The 19,453-nt window shown below is 53.1% G+C and overlaps 1 protein-coding gene across 3 annotated transcripts in view; it reads left to right on the top strand.

Moving 5' to 3' along the window:
* LOC115125528 (U2 snRNP-associated SURP motif-containing protein-like) overlaps positions 1-19,453 on the top strand; it is a 49,364-nt gene that overhangs the window by 11,938 nt on the left and 17,973 nt on the right. For 2 of the 3 annotated variants that reach the window (XM_065019262.1, XM_065019264.1), the window contains 5 exons: positions 11,141-11,176; positions 11,275-11,357; positions 11,547-11,712; positions 16,190-16,401; positions 16,895-16,938. In XM_065019262.1, the coding sequence (XP_064875334.1) occupies positions 11,141-11,176; positions 11,275-11,357; positions 11,547-11,712; positions 16,190-16,401; positions 16,895-16,938 (541 nt within the window). The remainder of the gene's footprint in view (positions 1-11,140; positions 11,177-11,274; positions 11,358-11,546; positions 11,713-16,189; positions 16,402-16,894; positions 16,939-19,453) is intronic. The other variant, XM_065019263.1, reaches the window with a different exon arrangement.

Below are 19,453 nucleotides of genomic sequence, written 5' to 3'. Positions count from 1 at the left end.
CTCATCATACTGACTCTCGTACCCCCTCCTCATCATACTGACTATCGTCCCCCCCTCCTCATCATACTGACTCTCGTACCCCCTCCTCCTCATCATACTGACTCTCGTCCCCCTCCTCCTCATCATACTGACTCTTGTCCCCCTCCTCCTCATCATACTGACTCTCGTCCCCCTCCTCATCATACTGACTCTCGTCCCCCTCCTCATCATACTGACTCTCGTCCCCCTCCTCATCATACTGACTCTCGTCCCCCCCTCATCATACTGACTCTCGTCCCCCTCCTCCTCATACTGACTCTCGTACCCCCTCCTCATCATACTGACTCTCGTCCCCCTCCTCATACTGACTCTCGTACCCCCTCCTCATCATACTGACTCTCGTCCCCCTCCTCATCATACTGACTCTCGTCCCCTCCTCCTCCTCATACTGACTCTCGTACCCCCTCCTCCTCCTCATACTGACTCTCGTACCCCTCCTCCTCCTCATACTGACTCTCGTGCCCCCTCCTCCTCCTCATACTGACTCTCGTACCCCTCCTCCTCCTCATACTGACTCTCGTCCCCCTCCTCATACTGACTCTCGTCCCCCTCCTCATACTGACTCTCGTCCCCCTCCTCATCATACTGACTCTCGTCCCCCCTCCCCATACTGACTCTCGTCCCCCTCCCCATACTGACTCTCGTCCCCCTCCCCATACTGACTCTCGTCCCCCTCCTCCTCATACTGACTCTCGTCCCCCCTCCTCCTCATACTGACTCTCGTCCCCCTCATACTGACTCTCGTCCCCCTCCTCCCCATACTGACTCTCGTACCCCCTCCTCCTCCATACTGACTCTCGTACCCCTCCTCCTCCTCCTCCTCATACTGACTCTCGTACCCCTCCTCCTCCTCCTCATACTGACTCTCGTACCCCCTCCTCCTCCTCCTCATACTGACTCTCGTACCCCCCTCCTCCTCCTCCTCCTCCTCATACTGACTCTCGTACCCCCTCCTCCTCCTCATACTGACTCTCGTACCCCCTCCTCCTCATACTGACTCTCGTCCCCCTCCTCCTCCTCATACTGACTCCCTGTCCCCCTCCTCCTCCTCATACTGACTCTCGTACCCCCTCTTCCTCATCATACTCTCGTACCCCTCCTCATCATACTTACTCTTGTCCCCCTCCCCCATACTGACTCTCGTCCCCCTCCTCCCCATACTGACTCTCGTACCCCCTCCTCCTCCTCATACTGACTCTCGTCCCCCTCCTCCTCCTCATACTGACTCTCGTCCCTCCTCCTCCTCCTCATACTGACTCTCGTCCCCCTCCTCCTCCTCATACTGACTCTCGTCCCTCCTCCTCCTCATACTCTCGTCCCCCTCCTTATACTGACTGTCCCCCCTCCTCCTCATACTGACTCTCGTACCCCTTCCTCATCATACTGACTCTCGTCCCCATCCTCCTCATCATGACTGACTCGTCCCCCCTCCTCCTCATCATACTGACTCTCGTCCCCCCTCCTCATCATACTGACTCTCGTCCCCCTCCTCCTCATCATACTGACTCTTGTCCCCCCTCCTCCTCATCATCCCCATACTGACTCTCGTCCCCCTCCTCATCATACTGACTCTCGTCCCCCTCCTCATCATACTGACTCTCGTCCCCCTCCTCATCATACTGACTCTCGTCCCCCTCCTCATCATACTGACTCTCGTACCCCCTCCTCATCATACTGACTCTCGTACCCCCTCCTCATCATACTGACTCTCGTCCCCCTCCTCATACTGACTCTCGTCCCCCTCCTCATCATACTGACTCTCGTACCCCCTCCTCATCATACTGACTCTCGTCCCCCTCCTCATCATACTGACTCTCGTCCCCCCTCCTCATCATACTGACTCTCGTCCCCCCTCCTCATCATACTGACTCTCGTACCCCCTCCTCCCATACTGACTCTCGTACCCCTCCTCATCATACTGACTCTCGTACCCCCTCCTCATCATACTGACTCTCGTTCCCCCTCCTCCCCATACTGACTCTCGTCCCCCTCCTCCTCCTCATACTGACTCTCGTACCCCTCCTCCTCCTCCCATACTGACTCTCGTACCCCCTCCTCCTCCTCATACTTACTCTCGTACCCCCTCCTCCTCCTCATACTGACTCTCGTACCCCCTCCTCCTCCTCATACTGACTCTCGTACCCCCTCCTCCTCCTCATACTGACTCTCGTACCCCTCCTCCTCCTCATACTGACTCTCGTACCCCCTCCTCCTCCTCATACTGACTCTCGTGCCCCCTCCTCCTCCTCATACTGACTCTCGTACCCCCTCCTCCTCCTCATACTGACTCTCGTACCCCCTCCTCCTCCTCATACTGACTCTCGTCCCCCTCCTCCTCATACTGACTCTCGTCCCCCTCCCCATACTGACTCTCGTCCCCCTCCTCCCATACTGACTCTCGTCCCCCTCCCCATACTGACTCTCGTCCCCCTCCCCATACTGACTCTCGTCCCCCTCCCCATACTGACTCTCGTCCCCCTCCCCATACTGACTCTCGTCCCCCTCCTCCCCATACTGACTCTCGTCCCCCTCATCATACTGACTCTCGTACCCCCTCATCATACTGACTCTCGTGCCCCCTCCTCCTCATCATACTGACTCTCGTCCCCCTCCTCATACTGACTCTCATACCCCCTCATCACTGACTCTCGTACCCCCTCCTCCTCCTCATACTGACTCTCGTACCCCCTCCTCATACTGACTCTCGTACCCCCTCCTCCTCCTCATACTGACTCTCGTCCCCCTCCTCCTCATACTGACTCTCGTCCCCCTCCTCCTCATACTGACTCTCGTCCCCCTCCTCCTCCTTACTGACTCTCGTCCCCCTCCTCCTCATACTGACTCTCGTCCCCCTCCTCCTCATACTGACTCTCGTCCCCCTCCTCCTCATACTGACTCTCGTCCCCCTCCTCCTCATACTGACTCTCGTCCCCCCCCTCATACTGACTCTCGTCCCCCCCTCCTCATACTGACTCTCCTCCCCCCTCCTCATACTGACTCTCCCCCCTCCTCATACTGACTCTCGTCCCCCCTCCTCATACTGACTCTCCCCCCTCCTCATACTGACTCTCGTCCCCCCTCCTCATACTGACTCTCCTCCCCCTCCTCATACTGACTCTCGTCCCCCCCCCCCATACTGACTCTCGTCCCCCCTCCCCATACTGACTCTCGTCCCCCTCCCCATACTGACTCTCGTCCCCCCTCCCCATACTGACTCTCGTCCCCCCTCCCCATACTGACTCTCGTCCCCCTCCCCATACTGACTCTCGTACCCCCTCCCCATACTGACTCTCCCCCCCTCCCCATACTGACTCTCCTCCTCCTCATACTGTCCCCCTCCCCATACTGACTCTCGTCCCCCTCCCCATACTGACTCTCGTCCCCCTCCCCATACTGACTCTCGTCCCCCTCCCCATACTGACTCTCGTCCCCCCTCCCCATACTGACTCTCGTCCCCCTCCCCATACTGACTCTCGTCCCCCCTCCCCATACTGACTCTCGTCCCCCCTCCCCATACTTCCTACTGACTGTCCCCTCCTCCTCCTCCTACTGACTGCCCCCCTTCTCCTCCTACTGACTGTCCCCTCCTCCTCCTCCTACTGACTCTCGTACCCCCTCCTCCTCCTCCTACTGACTCTCCCCCCCTCCTCCTCCTCATACTGACTCTCGTACCCCCTCCTCCTCCTCCTCATACTGACTCTCGTACCCCTCCTCCTCCTCATACTGACTCTCGTACCCCCTCCTCCTCCTCATACTGACTCTCGTACCCCCTCCTCCTCCTCCATACTGACTCTCGTACCCCCTCCTCCTCCTCATACTGACTCTCGTACCCCCTCCTCCTCCTCATACTGACTCTCGTACCCCCTCCTCCTCCTCATACTGACTCTCGTCCCCCCTCCTCATACTGACTCTCGTCCCCCCCTCCTCATACTGACTCTCGTCCCCCCTCCTCATACTGACTCTCCCCCCTCCTCATACTGACTCTCCTCCCCCCTCCTCATACTGACTCTCCTCCCCCCTCCTCCTCCATACTGACTCTCGTCCCCCTCCCCATACTGACTCTCGTCCCCCCTCCCCATACTGACTCTCGTCCCCCTCCCCATACTGACTCTCGTCCCCCCTCCCCATACTGACTCTCGTCCCCCTCCCCATACTGACTCTCGTCCCCCCTCCCCATACTGACTCTCGTCCCCCCTCCCCATACTGACTCTCGTCCCCCCCTCCCCATACTGACTCTCGTCCCCCTCCCCATACTGACTCTCGTCCCCCCTCCCCATACTGACTCTCGTCCCCCCTCCCCATACTGACTCTCGTCCCCCCTCCCCATACTGACTCTCGTCCCCCCCTCCCCATACTGACTCTCGTCCCCCCTCCCCATACTGACTCTCGTCCCCCCTCCCCATACTGACTCTCGTCCCCCTCCCCATACTGACTCTCGTCCCCCTCCCCATACTGACTCTCGTCCCCCTCCCCATACTGACTCTCGTCCCCCCTCCCCATACTGACTCTCGTCCCCCTCCCCATACTGACTCTCGTCCACCCTCCCCATACTGACTCTCGTCCCCCTCCCCATACTGACTCTCGTCCCCCTCCCCATACTGACTCTCGTCCCCCTCCCCCATACTGACTCTCGTCCCCCCTCCCCATACTGACTCTCGTCCCCCCTCCCCATACTGACTCTCGTCCCCCTCCCCATACTGACTGTCCCCTCCTCCTCCTCCTACTGACTCTCGTACCCCCTCCTCCTCCTCATACTGACTCTCGTACCCCCTCCTCCTCCTCATACTGACTCTCGTACCCCCTCCTCCTCCTCATACTGACTCTCGTACCCCCTCCTCCTCCTCATACTGACTCTCGTACCCCCTCTTCCTCCTCATACTGACTCTCGTACCCCCTCCTCCTCCTCATACTGACTCTCGTACCCCCTCCTCATCATACTTACTCTCGTCCCCCTCCTCATACTGACTCTCGTACCCCCTCCTCCTCCTCATACTGACTCTCGTACCCCCTCCTCCTCCTCATACTGACTCTCGTACCCCCTCCTCCTCCTCATACTGACTCTCGTACCCCCTCCTCCTCCTCACTCTCGTCCCCCTCCTCCTCCTCATACTCTCGTCCCCCTGACTCCTCCTCCTCATCCTCTCTGACGTCCCCCTCCTCCTCCTCATACTGACTCTCGTCCCTCCTCCTCCTCCTACTGACTCTCGTCCCCCTCCTCCTCCTCCTCATACTGACTCTCGTCCCTCCTCCTCCTCATACTCTCGTCCCCCTCCTTATACTGACTGTCCCCCCTCCTCCTCATACTGACTCTCGTACCCCTTCCTCATCATACTGACTCTCGTCCCCCCTCCTCCTCATCATACTGACTCTCGTCCCCATCCTCCTCATCATACTGACTCTCGTCCCCCTCCTCCTCATCATACTGACTCTCGTCCCCCTCCTCCTCATCATACTGACTCTCGTCCCCCTCCTCCTCATCATACTGACTCTCGTCCCCCTCCTCCTCATCATACTGACTCTCGTCCCCCCTCCTCCTCATCATACTGACTCTCGTCCCCCTCCTCCTCATCATACTGACTATCGTCCCCCTCCTCATCATACTGACTATCGTACCCCCTCATCATACTGACTATCGTCCCCCTCATCATACTGACTCTCGTCCCCCTCCTCATCATACTGACTCTCGTCCCCCTCCTCATCATACTGACTCTCGTCCCCCTCCTCATCATACTGACTCTCGTACCCCCTCCTCTCATACTGACTCTCATCATACTGACTCTACCCCCTCCTCATCATACTGACTCTCGTCCTCACCCCCTCCTCATCATACTGACTCTCGTCCCCCTCCTCATCATACTGACTCTCGTACCCCCTCCTCCTCTCATCATACTGACTCTCGTACCCCCTCCCTCCTCCCTCCCCATACTGACTCTCGTACCCCCTCCTCCTCCCCTCATACTGACTCTCGTACCCCCTCCTCCTCCTCATATTGACTCTCGTACCCCCTCCTCCTCCTCATATTGACTCTCGTACCCCCTCCTCCTCCTCATACTGACTCTCGTACCCCCTCCTCCTCCTCATACTGACTCTCGTACCCCCTCCTCCTCCTCATACTGACTCTCGTACCCCCTCCTCCTCCTCATACTGACTCTCGTACCCCCTCCTCCTCATACTGACTCTCGTACCCCCTCCTCCTCCTCATACTGACTCTCGTACCCCCTCCTCCTCCTCATACTGACTCTCGTACCCCCTCCTCCTCATACTGACTCTCGTACCCCCTCCTCATCATACTGACTCTCGTCCCCCTCCTCCTCATCATACTGACTCTCGTCCCCCTCCTCCTCATCATACTGACTCTCGTCCCCCTCCTCCTCATCATACTGACTCTCGTCCCCCTCCTCCTCATCATACTGACTATCGTACCCCCTCTCCTCATCATACTGACTATCGTACCCCTCATCATACTGACTATCGTACCCCCCTCATCATACTGACTCTCGTCCCCCTCCTCATCATACTGACTCTCGTCCCCCTCCTCATCATACTGACTCTCGTCCCCCCTCCTCATCATACTGACTCTCGTACCCCCTCCTCATCATACTGACTCTCGTACCCCTCCTCATCATACTTACTCTCGTCCCCCTCCTCATACTGACTCTCGTACCCCCCTCCTCATCATACTGACTTTCGTACCCCCTCCTCATCATACTGACTCTCGTACGCCCTCCTCATCATACTGACTCTCGTACCCCCTCATCATCATACTGACTCTCGTCCCCCTCCTCCCCATACTGACTCTCGTCCCCCTCCTCCCCATACTGACTCTCGTACCCCCTCCTCCTCCTCATACTGACTCTCGTACCCCTCCTCCTCCTCATATTGACTCTCGTACCCCTCCTCCTCCTCATATTGACTCTCGTACCCCCTCCTCCTCCTCATACTGACTCTCGTACCCCCTCCTCCTCCTCATACTGACTCTCGTACCCCCTCCTCCTCCTCATACTGACTCTCGTACCCCCTCCTCCTCCTCATACTGACTCTCGTACCCCCTCCTCCTCATACTGACTCTCGTCCCCCTCCCCATACTGACTCTCGTCCCCCTCCCCATACTGACTGTCCCCCTCCCCCCATACTGACTCTCGTCCCCCTCCCCATACTGACTCTCGTCCCCCTCCCCATACTGACTCTCGTCCCCCTCCCCATACTTCCTACTGACTGTCCCCTCCTCCTCCTCCTACTGACTGCCCCCCTTCTCCTCCTACTGACTGTCCCCTCCTCCTCCTCCTACTGACTCTCGTGCCCCCTCCTCCTCCTCATACTGACTCTCGTCCCCCTCCTCCTCCTCATACTGACTCTCGTACCCCCTCCTCATACTGACTCTCGTACCCCCTCCTCCTCCTCATACTGACTCTCGTACCCCCTCCTCCTCATACTGACTCTCGTACCCCCTCCTCCTCCTCATACTGACTCTCGTACCCCCTCCCTCCTACTGACTCCTCATACTGACCTCCTCCTCATACTGACTCCTCCCCCCCTCCTCATACTGACTCTCGTCCCCCTCCTCCTCATACTGACTCTCGTCCCCCTCCTCCTCATACTGACTCCCCCCCCTCTCATACTGACTCCCCCCCCCTCCTCATACTGACTCTCGTCCCCTCCTCCTCATACTTACTCTCGTCCCCCCTCCCCATACTGACTCTCGTCCCCCCTCCCCATACTGACTCTCGTCCCCTCCCCCATACTGACTCTCGTCCCCCTCCCCATACTGACTCTCGTCCCCCTCCCCATACTGACTCTCGTCCCCCTCCCCATACTGACTCTCGTCCCCCCTCCCCATACTGACTCTCGTCCCCCCTCCCCATACTGACTCTCGTCCCCCTCCCCATACTGACTCTCGTCCCCCTCCCCATACTGACTCTCGTCCCCCTCCCCATACTGACTCTCGTCCCCCCCCCCATACTGACTCTCGTCCCCCTCCCCATACTGACTCTCGTCCCCCTCCCCATACTGACTCTCGTCCACCCTCCCCATACTGACTCTCGTCCCCCTCCTCATACTGACTCTCGTCCCCCTCCCCATACTGACTCTCGTCCCCTCCCCATACTGACTCTCGTCCCCCTCCCCATACTGACTCTCGTCCCCCTCCCCATACTGACTGTCCCCTCCTCCTCCTCCTACTGACTGCCCCCTTCTCCTCCTACTGACTGTCCCCTCCTCCTCCTACTGACTCTCGTCCCCCTCCTCCTCCTCCTACTGACTCTCGTACCCCCCTCCTCCTCCTCCTCACTGACTCTCGTCCCCCTCCCTCCTCCTCCTCATACTGACTCTCCCTCCTCCCCCTCCTCCTCCTCATACTGACTCTCGTCCCCCCTCCTCCTCATACTGACTCTCGTACCCCCTCTTCCTCCTCATACTGACTCTCGTACCCCCTCCTCCTCCTCATACTGACTCTCGTACCCCTCCTCATCATACTTACTCTCGTCCCCCTCCTCATACTGACTCTCGTACCCCTCCTCCTCATACTGACTCTCGTACCCCCTCCTCCTCCTCTCATACTGACTCTCGTACCCCCTCCTCCTCCTCATACTGACTCTCGTACCCCCTCCTCCTCCTCATACTGACTCTCGTACCCCCTCCTCCTCCTCATACTCTCGTACCCCCTCCTCCTCATACTGACTCTCGTCCCCCTCCTCATATCATACTCTCGTCCCCCTCCTCCTCCTCCCATACTGACTCTCGTCCCCCTCCTCCTCCTCCTCCTCATACTGACTCTCGTCCCTCCTCCTCCTCATACTCTCGTCCCCCTCCTTATACTGACTGTCCCCCCCTCCTCCTCATACTGACTCTCGTACCCCTTCCTCATCATACTGACTCTCGTCCCCCTCCTCCTCATCATACTGACTCTCGTCCCCCTCCTCCTCCTCATACTGACTCTCGTCCCCCTCCTCCTCATCATACTGACTCTCGTCCCCCTCCTCCTCATCATACTGACTCTCGTCCCCCTCCTCCTCATCATACTGACTCTCGTCCCCCTCCTCCTCATCATACTGACTATCGTCCCCCTCCTCATCATCATACTAACTATCGTCCCCCTCATCATACTGACTATCGTACCCCCCCCTCATCATACTGACTCTCGTCCCCCTCCTCATCATACTGACTCTCGTCCCCCCTCCTCATCATACTGACTCTCGTCCCCCTCCTCATCATACTGACTCTCGTCCCCCTCCTCATCATACTGACTCTCGTCCCCCTCCTCATCATACTGACTCTCGTACCCCCTCCTCATCATACTTACTCTCGTCCCCCTCCTCATACTGACTCTCGTACCCCCTCCTCATCATACTGACTTTCGTACCCCCTCCTCATCATACTGACTCTCGTCGCCCTCCTCATCATACTGACTCTCGTACCCCCTCATCATCATACTGACTCTCGTACCCCCTCATCATCATACTGACTCTCGTACCCCTCCTCCCCATACTGACTCTCGTACCCCCTCCTCCCCATACTGACTCTCGTACCCCCTCCTCCTCCTCATACTGACTCTCGTACCCCCTCCTCCTCCTCATACTGACTCTCGTACCCCCTCCTCCTCCTCATACTGACTCTCGTACCCCCTCCTCCTCCTCATACTGACTCTCGTACCCCCTCCTCCTCCTCATACTGACTCTCGTACCCTCCTCCTCCTCATACTGACTCTCGTCCCCTCCTCCTCATACTGACTCTCGTCCCCCTCCTCCTCCTCATACTGACTCTCGTACCCCCTCCCTCCTCATACTGACTCTCGTACCCCCTCCTCCTCATACTGACTCTCGTACCCCCCTCCCTCCTCATACTGACTCTCGTCCCCCTCCCCATACTGACTCTCGTCCCCCTCCTCCTCATACTGACTCTCGTCCCCCTCCCCATACTGACTCTCGTCCCCCTCCTCCCCATACTGACTCTCGTCCCCCCCCTCCTCCCCATACTGACTCTCGTCCACCCTCATCATACTGACTCTCGTACACCCTCCTCCTCATCATACTGACTCTCGTCCCCCTCCTCATACTGACTCTCGTCCCCCTCCTCCTCCTCATACTGACTCTCGTACCCCCTCCTCATACTGACTCTCGTACCCCCTCCTCCTCATACTGACTCTCGTCCCCCTCCTCCTCATACTGACTCTCGTGCCCCCTCCTCCTCATACTGACTCTCGTACCCCTCCTCCTCATACTGACTCTCGTCCCCCTCCTCCTCATACTGACTCTCGTCCCCCCTCCTCATACTGACTCTCGTCCCCCTCCTCATACTGACTCTCGTCCCCCTCCTCATACTGACTCTCGTCCCCCTCCCCATACTGACTCTCGTCCCCCTCCCCATACTGACTCTCGTCCCCCCTCCCCATACTGACTCTCGTCCCCCTCCCCATACTGACTCTCGTCCCCCTCCCCATACTGACTCCTCCCCTCCTACTGTCCCCCTCCCCATACTGACTCTCGCCCCCCCCCCATACTGACTCTCGTCCCCCCTCCCCATCCTACTGACTCTCGTCCCCCTCCCCATACTGACTCTCGTCCCCCCTCCTCCTACTGATTGTCCCCTTCTCCTCCTCCTACTGACTGTCCCCCCTTCTCCTCCTCCTACTGACTGTCCCCCCTTCTCCTCCTCCTACTGACTGTCCCCCCTTCTCCTCCTCCTACTGACTGTCCCCCTTCTCCTCCTCCTACTGACTGCCCCCCCTTCTCCTCCTACTGACTGCCCCCTTCTCCTCCTACTGACTGCCCCCTTCTCCTCCTACTGACTGTCCCCCCTCCTCCTCCTCCTACTGACTGCCCCCTTCTCCTCCTACTGACTGCCCCCCTTCTCCTCCTCCTACTGACTGCCCCCCTTCTCCTCCTACTGACTGCCCCCCTTCTCCTCCTCCTACTGACTGCCCCCCTTCTCCTCCTCCTACTGACTGCCCCCTTCTCCTCCTCCTACTGACTGCCCCCCTTCTCCTCCTCCTACTGACTGTCCCCCCCTCCTCCACGCCCCTCGTGCCAACTGCCTCCCTCCTCCTCCCACCCCATTTCCACTTCGCTGGGAAACAACATTTATCCTGCTTTTCTGCTTTTTTTAGTGGATGTTTCTTCAAGAAGAAACCGTCCGTCCAGTGGTAATTTGATAACTTAATACCGTGGGTTGCTTTTAATATCTACGTCGCACTAAGTTTATCTATTATAGAAGGACTTCTCTGCTCTGCTCTCTCTGCAGTTCTGGACGACTCGGCACCTGGTTCCCATGACGTTGGAGACCCCTCTACGACTAACTTATATCTCGGAAACATCAACCCACAGGTAAACCTTTTTTGTGGTTTAGAAATTGCTTCTAAATGTGTTGTATGAATGTATTATATTCCTAATTGAATATTTTAGTCACTGAATTGCTACTAATATATTGTATTACTGAGGATATTCCTATGTAAAACGACACCAATAACAACAAGTCCCTGCCTCCCCCTCTGTGTTCTTCTGGTTGCTGTATAGATGAACGAGGAGATGCTGTGTCAGGAGTTTGGGCGTTATGGCCCTCTGGCCAGCGTGAAGATCATGTGGCCGCGGACGGACGAGGAGAGGGCCAGGGAGAGGAACTGTGGCTTTGTTGCCTTTATGAACCGGAGGGATGCGGAGAGAGCTCTGAAGAACCTCAACGGTATTCAAGCTTTAGTTATCATCACACCACTGACCCACAATGCAACTTCACTTACATTACATCAATTAACGCTTCTGCTTCCTGGGCTTTCCTTTTGCACTCTGGGACATGGGAGTTGTAGAGTACACCAGCAGGTATCACATGTACTGCCCCCTGGGCTTTCCTTTTGCACTGTGGGACATGTGAGTTGTAGAGTACACCAGCAGGTATCACATGTACTGCCCCCTGGGCTTTCCTTTTGCACTGTGGGACATGTGAGTTGTAGAGTACACCAGCAGGTATCATATGTACTGCCTCCTGGGCTTTCCTTTTGCACTGTGGGACATGTGAGTTGTAGAGTACACCAGCAGGTATCATATGTACTGCCTCCTGGGCTTTCCTTTTGCACTGTGGGACATGTGAGTTGTAGAGTACACCAGCAGGTATCATATGTACTGCCTCCTGGGCTTTCCTTTTGCACTGTGGGACATGTGAGTTGTAGAGTACACCAGCAGGTATCACATGTATTCACCCCCCTTTTGACTTTTTCCATATTTTTCCATATAAAATGGACTAAATTAAGGGTTTGACACTGGCCTACACACAATACCCCATAATGTCAATGTGGAATTATGTTTTTATACATTTTTACAAGTTGTTAAAAAAATGTATAGATGAAATATCTTGTCAATAAGTAATCAATTCCTTTGTTAAGGCAAACCTAAATAAGTTTTGGAGTGAAAATGTACTTAACAAATCACGAAGTAAGTTGCATTGACTACCCCATCTCTGTACCCCAAACATACAATTATCTGTAAGGTCCCTCAATTGAGTATTGAATTTCAATCACTCTTAAACCACAAAGACTAGAGACATTTTCCAATGCCTTGTAAAGAAGGGCACTGATTTGTAGACGTGTAAAAATTATATATATATATATTAATATATATTAATAATGAAACTGAATATCCCTTTGAGCATGGTGAAGTTATTAATTAGGGTTTGGATGGTGTATCAATACACCCAAAAATACAGGTGTCCTTCCTAACTCAGTTGCCGGAGAGGAAGGAAACCGCTCAGGAATTTCACCATGTGGCCAATGGTGACATTTAAAACAGTTAAGAGTTTAATGGTTATGATATGAAAACTGATAATGGATCAAAAACCTTGTCAACATTAACGCTTGTCCTCTTGCCCGCGGGGGCAAGTGAAAACATTTGTTGGACAAGCAGATTCTAGATTTAATTTTGTCCGGTTGGACAAGCAGATTCTAGATTTAATTTTGTCCGGTTGGACATACAGATTCTAGATTTAATTTTGTCTGGTTGGACATACAGATTCTAGATTTAATTTTGTCCGGTTGGACAAGTAAAACAAATCATGCAAAAAATCACTATCAAATAATTAGGCTCCGATCATAATTGGATCAAAGTGTCCTCTTGATGCAGCGTTTTGCTCACTGTCCTCCCAATCGCTGCAGAGTGCATCACAGTATAACGATTGTAGGCCTTGCATTGACAGGCACGAGCTGTCTTTCAATCATGCAGTCGCAAGATGCGTTTTTGAGATCAAAGCGCATTTGTTGTTGATAATTGCTAGCGAGTTATTTGCCCAGTCATAGCACGTTTTTGGTCAGCAATTAAAATCCTTGAAAATTCATGCTGTGTGCATCACCTGCGTGTGTGCCAGTGGGCCTGTAGCTAGAGGAGAGAGAGGCATTGTGCATCACCTGCGTGTGTGCCTGTAGGCCTGTAGCTAGAGGAGAGAGAGGCATTGTGCATCACCTGCGTGTGTGCCTGTAGGCCTGTAGCTAGAGGAGAGAGAGGCATTGTGCATCACCTGCGTGTGTGCCTGTAGGCCTGTAGCTAGAGGAGAGAGAGGCATTGTGCATCACCTGCGTGTAGGCCTGTAGCTAGAGGAGAGAGAGGCATTGTGCATCACCTGCGTGTGGGCCTGTAGCTAGAGGAGAGAGAGGCATTGTGCATCACCTGCGTGTGTGTCTGTAGCTAGAGGAGAGAGAGGCATTGTGCATCACCTGCGTGTGGGCCAGTGGGCCTGTAGCTAGAGGAGAGAGAGGCATTGTGCATCACCTGCGTGTGTGCCTGTAGGCCTGTAGCTAGAGGAGAGAGAGGCATTGTGCATCACCTGCGTGTGGGCCTGTAGGCCTGTAGCTAGAGGAGAGAGAGGCATTGTGCATCACCTGCGTGTGTGCCTGTGGGCCTGTAGCTAGAGGAGAGAGAGGCATTGTGCATCACCTGCGTGTGTGCCTGTAGGCCTGTAGCTAGAGGAGAGAGAGGCATTGTGCATCACCTGCGTGTGTGCCTGTAGGCCTGTAGCTAGAGGAGAGAGAGGCATTGTGCATCACCTGCGTGTGTGCCTGTAGGCCTGTAGCTAGAGGAGAGAGAGGCATTGTGCATCACCTGCGTGTGTGCCAGTGGGCCTGTAGCTAGAGGAGAGAGAGGCATTGTGCATCACCTGCGTGTGTGCCTGTAGCTAGAGGAGAGAGAGGCATTGTGCATCACCTGCGTGTGTGCCTGTAGGCCTGTAGCTAGAGGAGAGAGAGGCATTGTGCATCACCTGCGTGTGTGCCTGTAGGCCTGTAGCTAGAGGAGAGAGAGGCATTGTGCATCACCTGCGTGTGGGCCTGTAGGCCTGTAGCTAGAGGAGAGAGAGGCATTGTGCATCACCTGCGTGTGTGCCAGTGGGCCTGTAGCTAGAGGAGAGAGAGGCATTGTGCATCACCTGCGTGTGTGCCAGTGGGCCTGTAGCTAGAGGAGAGAGAGGCATTGTGCATCACCTGCGTGTGGGCCAGTGGGCCTGTAGCTAGAGGAGAGAGAGGCATTGTGCATCACCTGCGTGTGGGCCTGTAGGCCTGTAGCTAGAGGAGAGAGAGGCATTGTGCATCACCTGCGTGTGTGCCTGTAGGCCTGTAGCTAGAGGAGAGAGAGGCATTGTGCATCACCTGCGTGTGTGCCTGTAGGCCTGTAGCTAGAGGAGAGAGAGGCATTGTGCATCACCTGCGTGTGTGCCTGTAGGCCTGTAGCTAGAGGAGAGAGAGGCATTGTGCATCACCTGCGTGTGTGCCTGTAGGCCTGTAGCTAGAGGAGAGAGGCATTGTGCATCACCTGCGTGTGTGCCTGTAGGCCTGTAGCTAGAGGAGAGAGAGGCATTGTGCATCACCTGCGTGTGTGCCTGTAGGCCTGTAGCTAGAGGAGAGAGAGGCATTGTGCATCACCTGCGTGTGGGCCTGTAGCTAGAGGAGAGAGAGGCATTGTGCAGCAGATCAATTATTTCTTTAAAATGATGATACACAACAGACTCACTAGATAACCAGCCAAACTACACAATATATTTAGAATTGTCTATCTGGCTAGTTAGCTATTAGCATGCATTAATGTCATGTCCCATGTCCTAAAATAACAGAGGCCAACACGCAGTTGATACGGGTGCGCAGTTGACGAAACCAATGTTGCATACTCCGGTTGTAGAATCGTCTCTCAAGCGATCATAATGGGCTAGGATTCGACTCTATTCAATACTGGCCATGTAATTTTGACAAAGTAAAAAATAAAATTAAAGTAAAAAACTTTCTTAGAATAGCCATATTTGACAATTAACGCCTATGCTGTCATGATCTCCCCTGAACACTGAATATTTTAACCTTACAAATAAATAAACATCTTCGTTATTACACTTCACCCACCTTAGCCTGCTTCATTGAAATATTTTATAATTATTTTTATAAGGACAATGTATTTGGTGGTAATTGCAATGTTGCAGGGTGGCCAACCCTCCTCCTGGAGAGTCCAGGAGAGCTGCTGAGCATGCAGGGTGGCCAACGCTCCTCCTGGAGAGTCCAGGCGAGCTGCTGAGCATGCAGGGTGGCCAACCCTCCTGGAGAGTCCAGGAGAGCTGCTGAGCATGCAGGGTGGCCAACCCTCCTCCTGGAGAGTCCAGGAGAGCTGCTGAGCATGCAGGGTGGCCAACCCTCCTCCTGGAGAGTCCAGGCGAGCTGCTGAGCATGCAGGGTGGCCAACCCACCTCCTGGAGAGTCCAGGAGAGCTGATGAGCATGAAGGGTTTTACTCCAGCCCTGCTCGAACATACCACATTGTAAAAAAAAATATATATATATATCTGCTCAACAGGACCTTGATAAGCTGACTCTGTGTTTGAGCAGGGTTTGATCAAAAGCCTGCACCCCCAGTAGCTCTCCAGATGGAGGGTTGACGGATCAGATTTATCAGTGCAGTGTTTTTACTTTGGGGGGGGTTTAAGTGTCTTGCTCAAGGCCAGAACGGAAGGACATATGATGCATGGGATCAGCAGCCTTCCATTGTCAATGCCAGTGATAATAATGGTTATTTTGTGACGTGGTTCCTTGTACCATACAACATGACCGTGACATATTGATTCGGTAGAATCGCTAGTAAGATCAGATGTGGAGGAAGGTTACTAGTGTTTTTATTTTTAAGATAATATTTTTGTGCTGCATCCAGGGAAGATGATGATGAACTTTGAGATGAAGCTGGGCTGGGGTAAAGGTGTACCCATCCCACCTCACCCAATCTACATCCCCCCGTCCATGGTGGAGAACACCCTCCCTCCGCCCCCCTCCGGCCTGCCCTTCAACGCACAGACCCGCGAGAGGCTGAAGAACCCCAACGCCGTCATGCTCCCTCCGCCCAAGAACAAGGAGGAATTCGACAAGGTAATTCGCCGTGTCTGGGATGTTGCTGTATTAGGCCTGTGTGAACCAGTGTTTTAGAAGTATTTTGGTAGACCTAGGCCTACTTAGGCCATTGGCCAGCCAGTGACGTTTTTTGGGGGGGCATATCGTCTACTAGTCATAGGTTTGTTCCAATTTTTTTAAATGTCTACTTTTAATTGAGGTAAGATTTTGAACTTCTGTTTTCCTAGCTGGGCTAGAAGGAAAGTCATTTAAGATGACAATACAGGAACAATGGCTGTATAGAGAGGTCTGTGTTTAGTCTAAATAAAAAAACGCAGTGGTAAGTTGTGTGGGAATTTTAAGAACTGTACATTTGACCTTTTAGTAAAAATTGACAGCAGTAAAAAATGGAAAGTTGTTTTTCATATGATGCAGTTTATAATGCATTTTATATTTTATATCTTTCACCTGTTGCCTTTTTAATAATACTCACATATTCTATGTTTATTATCTGATGTGACTTCATATACAGACTCTGTCCCAAGCCATAGTCAAAGTGGTTATCCCAACAGAAAGGTACATGTTTTTACTTTTTAAAATTGGTTTAAAAACGTATAAAAACAACCCGTAATGAATAAACCCACATTTTTTAAAGTTTGATCAATTACATCTCTGCATGCTACGGGTGTCGTTCAGTATGGGTGAGCAATGGTTGAGGCAAGCACAAGTAGGCTTATGACCCCATGAGGTTTAATGCTAGCAGACGTAGCCTTATAGTCCCATCAGGTTTAATGCTAGCAGACGTAGCCTTATAGTCCAATCAGGTTTAATGCTAGCAGACGTAGCCTTATAGTCCCATCAGGTTTAATGCTAGCAGATGTAGCCTTATAGTCCCATCAGGTTTAATGCTAGCAGACGTAGCCAAAGAGCCCCATCAGGTTTAATGCTTGCAGACGTAGCCTTATAGTCCCCTCAGGTTTAATGCTAGCAGACGTAGTAGCCTTATAGTCCCATCAGGTTTAATGCTAGCAGACGTAGTAGCCTTATAGTCCCATCATGTTTAATGCTAGCAGACATAGCCTTATAGTCCCATCAGGTTTAATGCTAGCAAACGTAGCCAAAGAGCCCCATCAGGTTTAATGCTAGCAGGCGTAGCCTTATAGTCCCATCAGGTTTAATGCTAGCAGACGTAGCCTTATAGTCCCATGAGGTTTAATGCTAGCAGACGTAGCCTTATAGTCCCATCAGGTTTAATGCCTTAGGCGTAGCCTAGTCCCATCAGGTTTAATGCTAGCAGACGTAGCCTTATAGTCCCATCAGGTTTAATGCTAGCAGACGTAGCCTTATAGTCCCATCAGGTTTAATGCTAGCAGACGTAGCCTTATAGTCCCATCAGGTTTAATGCTAGCAGACGTAGTAGCCTTATAGTCCCATCAGGTTTAATGCTAGCAGACGTAGTAGCCTTATAGTCCCATCATGTTTAATGCTAGCAGACGTAGCCTTATAGTCCCATCAGGTTTAATGCTAGCAGACGTAGCCTTATAGTCCCATCAGGTTTAATGATAGCAGACGTAGCCAAAGAGCCCCATCAGGTTTAATGCTAGCAGACGTAGCCAAAGAGCCCCATCAGGTTTAATGCTAGCAGACGTAGCCTTATAGTCCCATCAGGTTTAATGCTAGCAGACATAGCCTTATAGTCCCATCAGGTTTAATGCTAGCAGACGTAGCCTTATAGCCCCATCAGGTTTAATGCTAGCAGACGTAGCCTTATAGTCCCATCAGGTTTAATGCTAGCAGAGGTAGCCTTATAGTCCCATCAGGTTTAATGATAGCAGACGTAGCCAAAGAGCCCCATCAGGTTTAATGCTAGCAGACGTGGCCAAAGAGCCCCATCAGGTTTAATGATAGCAGATGTAGCCTTATAGTCCCATCAGGTTTAATGCTAGCAGACGTAGCCAAAGAGCCCCATCAGGTTTAATGATAGCAGACGTAGCCAAAGAGCCCCATCAGGTTTAATGCTAGCAGACGTAGCATTATAGTCCCATCATGTTTAATGCTAGCAGACGTAGCCTTATAGTCCCATCAGGTTTAATGCTAGCAGACGTAGCCTTATAGTCCCATCAGGTTTAATGCTAGCAGACGTAGCCAAAGAGCCCCTTCAGGTTTAATGCTAGCAGACTGCAAGATGCTCATTCCTACAGCACACCATTGGCTTCCTGCCACCACAGTGTCCATATGCTGTTCTCTTCACACATTTATCCAACTCTCCCTGCAAACATCAATACAGTCCGTGAACCACCATGCCATTACTTGTTTGATGGTATAGAGGACATCAAATGCATTTTCACTACACTATATCACCACTCGCATGCATAGGCTAATAATATCCATGTTATGACGCTAGCTACATATTACACTCTCACATGACGTACATACCATACCATTCTGGTAGTAGTTGGGTTCTTTAGAGTGACCGGTCCTGCCCTCTGACTATTGCTCACTCGCACCGACACGCCCCCTTGGCCTCTGTCATCCAATCACGGGCTCAGCAACACCTGGCCCCAGCTCAGACATCCAATCCAAACCTCCCATTAGTCTCAGTGACCTTTGACATTGGCCTTGGTGAGCAGAACAAGTTGAACTGTCTGCGGCAGCGAGGGACCTGAAAGCATCATGGGATGGATTGGGAAAGTATACAGAATTTTACCCACCATGCATTGGTAGGATCAGCTCCAATACTATCTCATCAATGTGATTTGTGTTGTCTACAAATAAATTAAAGACATCCTGTGTTTTTTTTTGTTGGCCACTAATTTGTCCAACATGCACCAATATTAGATTACTCTTGAGGCCTAATTCACCCATTTACACATTGGTATTTATTCATACATCATTAACTAGTGATTCATAATGACCAATAGAGGGTCTTTTTGTTATGTAGCCTATTTAGACCAACAATCCTGTACTGCTTTGGTTCTTCCAGCCAGTCAGGAGTTCAGGGTGGATTTGACAGGCACTGTATTGGCTGATACGTCACTCAATAAAGAGTCACTCAAACCTCTCTATCACACTTGTATTATTATCCAGCTTC

This window comes from Oncorhynchus nerka, linkage group LG6 (assembly GCF_034236695.1).
Source record: "Oncorhynchus nerka isolate Pitt River linkage group LG6, Oner_Uvic_2.0, whole genome shotgun sequence".
NCBI classification, from domain to species: Eukaryota; Metazoa; Chordata; class Actinopteri; order Salmoniformes; family Salmonidae; genus Oncorhynchus; species Oncorhynchus nerka.
Note: the sequence above shows the minus strand (reverse complement) of the source record. Positions and strands in the feature narration are given on the sequence as shown.